Raw genomic sequence first — 5,000 nt, 5'->3', positions numbered from 1 at the left:
AAATCATAATAAAACCACCTAAAAACAAAGACAAACTTGATACATACGTAATTCGTTGATGAGCGATACCAGTCGATGTTCCTCTCTCTTTAGTTAATGATAATTTTGTTGATAACGTTGATGATAATGATGATGATGATGATGATGATGATGATGATGATGATGATGACGTGGGGGATGATTTTGGTGTTGCTGTTGTTGTTGTTGGTGGTGGTGGTGTAGATGAAGACGTTACTGACGATGACGAAGACGCTGTCGTTGACGATAGTCGGGTAATCTTTCGCCACCACCAGTCCATCATCGTGATGAAATGAAGGTAATCATTTTTATAATAATAGTAGACCTAGTTATTGTTGTCTCCTCCCTTGCTGTCTGAGTGAAAATGGTGCGCGCTATCGATTTGTTCCATTCTTTAGTCACTGTTTAGTTAATATCTAGTCACTGTTAAGATAGTTAAAGAAATAGAAGTGGATCCGCAGCCGTCGTTAACTTATAGCTTGACACTGTAGCCATCGTTATGTATAGTTTGACGTCATTATTTTGTTTTTTGCACCGCCTAGTGAGTTGTCGTTAGTAGAGCTCGCGGAAACATTTTATTTCATTGGTTGAACTATTGAATACAACTCACGATGTGTTTTCTTTTGTGGCTAAAGACTGGCATTTTGACGTCAGTTTTTGGTCAGTGTCAGGCCATAACTTAACGAAGGCCACGGTCAGGCCATAACTTAACGAAGGCCACGGTCAGGCCATAACTTTACGAAGGCCACGCTGACGCTAACCAAAAAAATGACGACATAAGACAAGTCTTTGGCCACAAAAGAAAACAAATCGTGAGTTGTATTCAATAGTTCAACCAATGAAATAAGTTGTTCCCTTGAGCTCTACTAACGCTTACTCACCAGACGCAACACAAACTTTAAAAAATGACGTCAAACTATAAGTCTTGGAGGGTTCTAGGGTGAGGCATTAAGTTAACGATGGCTAAGATCCAACTCGGACCGTAGCCTTTGTAAACCATAGCCTGACGCTGACCAAATAAATGACGTCAAAAGACAAGCCACAAAAGAAGATAAATCGTGAGTTGTATTCAATAGCTCAACCTATGGGATCACTTGTTTCCTTGAGCACTACTAACGACAACTCACTAGGCGCTGCACAATAAAAAAAATTACATCAAAATACAAGTCCAAATGGGTCGTAGAATCAGGCTATAATTTTACGAATGCAACGATCGAACAGCCCGGACTTATGTTTTGACGTCATTTTTTAGGTTTGTGCAGCGCCTTGTGAGTTGTCGTTAGTAGAGCTCAAGGAAACAAGTGATTCTATTGGTTGAACTATTGAATAAAACTCACGATTTGTTGTTTTTTTTGTGCCCAAAGACTTATCTTTTGACGTCATTTTTTGGTCAGTGTCAGGCTAGAAGTTTACGATGGCTACGGTAGAGCTCAAGGAAACAAGTGATCCCTTTGGTTGAACTATTGAACACACTCACGATGGTCAAAAGACTTGTATTTTGACGTAATGTTTTGGTCAGTATCAGGCTATGAGTTAACGAAGCCTACTACGAACAGACCCAAATACTCTATCATGTGCTGGGTGAACAGGGGAAGGAGGATGAAGGGTGGGATCGGAAAAATATCGACTTTCGTCAGAATCGAGCTATCCATAACTCCAGCATACGATTACTTTATTTAAATTGAGCTTTTATATAGCACAATATCCACTAAACGTGCTCAAAGCGCTTTACAAGGGGTCCCTGGTCAACATCAACACTTAACATTTAGCACGGGACATGACGCCTGTTAGGCGAAATTACATTTTTTTAGGACTAGATAACGCTGTTAACGGCCAGATACTTATTTTACACCTGAGTACTGTTAGAGAATGTGAATAAAGAGCCTTTTCCAAGGACTCAACTATGCGCCGAGCGAGGCTCGAACCCAGGACCTTCCGATCCGGAAGCGAGTGTCATGCCACAGGACTTTAAAATTAACTATTTATGATCGATCTCAACCCCTTTGCGTGTGGAGCGAGTGCTCTACCAACTGAGCTATCGGGACTAATCGAAAAATTTGAGTATGTGTGTACGTGCGTTTTTTGTTGTTGTTAGTGTGAAGATCTGATTAAACTCATTAATTCGCTACTGGGGAAAAAGTCATATTTAGCTAACCCACATCTCATCAGTCTCGATCGCTAAAACTAATACGTTATATCCACATCGTTCTATTGAATGTAATAATGTATTTCCTAATCCTATTTGTATATCAACTTCTTAAAAGCAAGACTTATTTCTTTCACAAATCAAATTACTTTTCCCCCGTCTACGAGTGTTCATCTCGCTTTAACAGCAAGCCTAACCAAAGTCGTCATGATGGGGCAGTGTGCGCTTTTACTTCGTACTCGAAATGTACCGAGTCCGATCACCCGCCGCTGCGTTGTGTGTGTGGCCTTGAGCAAGTAACCTCGCCCTAACTCAATGTGCAGCGCTGCACTGCGGCTGACGCCTGGGTTCTTCCAGTCTTCCCTTGGAATAGAAATAGATCCTAGAGAAAAATTTCTACTATGGGATGAATAAGTGAATTTTATTTTTTTTTAATCTTAAAATAAAGCGATGCGATTAATTGAATTCGTATGTTGTAAGTTATTGAAAACGATATGTTGTGCGGCTATGTGGTCTTATGGTATGACACTCGCTTTCAAATCGGAAGGTCCTGGGGTCGAGCTTCGCTCGGCGCAGCATAGCTGAGTCCTTGGAAAAGGCTATTTACTCACATTCCCTCACCGTACTCAGGTGTAAAATGAGTAACCAGGCCGTTATCAGCGTTGTCTCTGTCCGAAAAAAAAATAGCAATATCGCCTAACAGGCGTCATGTCCGGTCCTACATGTTAAGTGTTGCTGTTGGCCAGACACCCCTTGTAAAGCGCTTTGAGCACGTTTAGTAGATATCGAGCTATATAAAAGGTCAATCAAAGCTCGATCTTATAACGTCAGATTAAAGTAAAATCCAATGCCGTCTCTAAAGGGTTAAAAAACTATTACAGGAAGGATCAAGAATGAACGGAAAATGAACGGTAAATTCAATAACCCAGAAATGAATTATTATTATTATTATTATTATTATTATTATTATTATTATTATTATTATTATTATTATTATTATTATTAATTATTATTATTATTATCATTATTATTATTATTATTATTATTATTATTATTATTATTATTATTATTATTATTATTATAATTATAATTATTATTATTATTATTATTATTATCATCTGTGTGTGCCCAACAAGACAAACAATTGCCGTGTTCTGAAGAGAAGACTTATTCAAAATATTTTGGTCAGGAAACGTGTCTTCCAATAAATATCGATTGATTAAATTGACACTCATCTTGCCAAAAACTCTCGAACCTGGGACTTCCGTGAAGTCTTCCGTTAAGTCCCCATTTCCTGGCTAAAATCTTAAATACGTGTTTTTTTACAGTATTATACGACCAATAAGATTTCAATCGTGAAATTGTTAATCGCCTTCTTATATAATGGCAACCCCCCCCCCCCCCCCCCCAAAAAAAAAAAAAAAAAAAAAAAAAAAAAAGAAAAAAAGCCCAACAAATAAATAAACAAAACAAAAGAAACAAAATAAACAAAATAAACAAAAACAAAAACCCAACATTTTTCTATTTCGATCTATTTAAACTAACGTATACATATAAGCAGGTCTGACACCCGACGGCAACTTATCGGCCTAGTTAAACGTTGTTGTAATGGACAATATTTATCGTTATTTTTTTTGGATGAGATTTCCATTTCAACAATGAACCCATAATGAATTGAGTTATCAGACCTGCAAATCAGTGCACGTCGAATAAAACCGTCTATAATTAGTAAAAACTCTTAAACCCAAGGCCACGAGCCAATTTCAGGGCTACTTTGTATACCGTCTCGAGTTGAACAATTTTTGACAAGATGTGGGTCTTACTAAACAAACCATTATATTATGAAGCAATATTTTTCTGGCCCTAAATTAAAAAAAATATGTAAAACGTGTTTTGTCAATGTTTCGCAGGTAATTTGTAATTTTATTGACGCAAAGAACATTGAATTACGTAATGGTATTGATCAAGATCTGGTTATGAGGCGAACACAATTACAGTGTCTCCGCTGATTGCCTTCAAAAGCTAAATTTAATTCAAACATTTTCATCCTTTTAATGGATTTAATCACAAGAATGTAAGGAATTAAGGGAAAGAGAGAGAGAGAGAGAGAGAGAGAGAGAGAGAGAGAGAGAGAGAGAGGGAGGGAGAGAATTAGAGAGAGAATTAGAGAGAGAAAGAGAGACAGAGAGAATTAGAGAGAGAGAGAGAGAAATAGAGAGAAATAGAGGGAGAGAGATTCAGAGGAGAGAGAGAGAGAGAGAGAGAGAGAGAGGAGTGTGAGTGAGAGAGAGAGAGAGAGAGAGAGTGAGAGAGAGAGAGAGAGAGAGAGCATCCTAATGTATAAAAGTACCAAATTATGGTACAGATTTTGGTCTGTAAGACAAATATCTTCATACACACTTTTTTCATATTTTTTATCCTAATATTATTATTATCTAGATTTAATTCGAATAATATGAGGTCTTTTGATCCATACTCCATTGATTAAACTACCACACCAATGGCTCGGGTGTCAATAATAAATATAAATAAATAAATAAATAAATTCCTTTTATTCATCCCATGGGGGAAATTTATCTCAAGGGTCTAATCCAAGGGAAAACTGAAATAACCCAGTCTATGTATGAGGCGATAATACTTAATGCCGATTTCGGTGCCGTGAAACGGTCTGTGGCATTTACACTTATTATTTATTATTATGTTAATAGGAATCCGGTCTATTAAAAAGTACTTTCCACGAGATCTAAACACATCCAGATACCCAATCGCAGCTAGGCGCACACAGAGGGTGTGAAAATATAAAACAACCTGAACAGAAAACCTGTTATTAATTTAT

The 5,000-nt window shown here is 37.3% G+C and overlaps 1 protein-coding gene across 11 annotated transcripts in view; it reads right to left on the bottom strand.

Moving 5' to 3' along the window:
• The window catches only part of LOC144967234 (uncharacterized), a 225,885-nt gene that overhangs the window by 68,382 nt on the left and 152,503 nt on the right, over window positions 1-5,000 (bottom strand). For 2 of the 11 annotated variants that reach the window (XM_078904186.1, XM_078904185.1), the window contains exon 2: window positions 48-441. The exons of the other annotated variants lie outside the window; for them this stretch is intronic. In XM_078904186.1, coding sequence (XP_078760312.1) covers window positions 48-301 — 254 coding nt within the window. In that variant the 5' untranslated portion in view covers window positions 302-441. The remainder of the gene's footprint in view (window positions 1-47; window positions 442-5,000) is intronic. 11 annotated transcript variants of the gene reach the window in all.

Source organism: Berghia stephanieae, chromosome 3 (assembly GCF_034508935.2).
Source record: "Berghia stephanieae isolate SIO BIC M18660-M18661 chromosome 3, UCSD_Bste_1.3, whole genome shotgun sequence".
NCBI classification, from domain to species: domain Eukaryota; kingdom Metazoa; phylum Mollusca; class Gastropoda; order Nudibranchia; family Aeolidiidae; genus Berghia; species Berghia stephanieae.
This window is presented reverse-complemented; position numbering and strand designations above follow the sequence as displayed.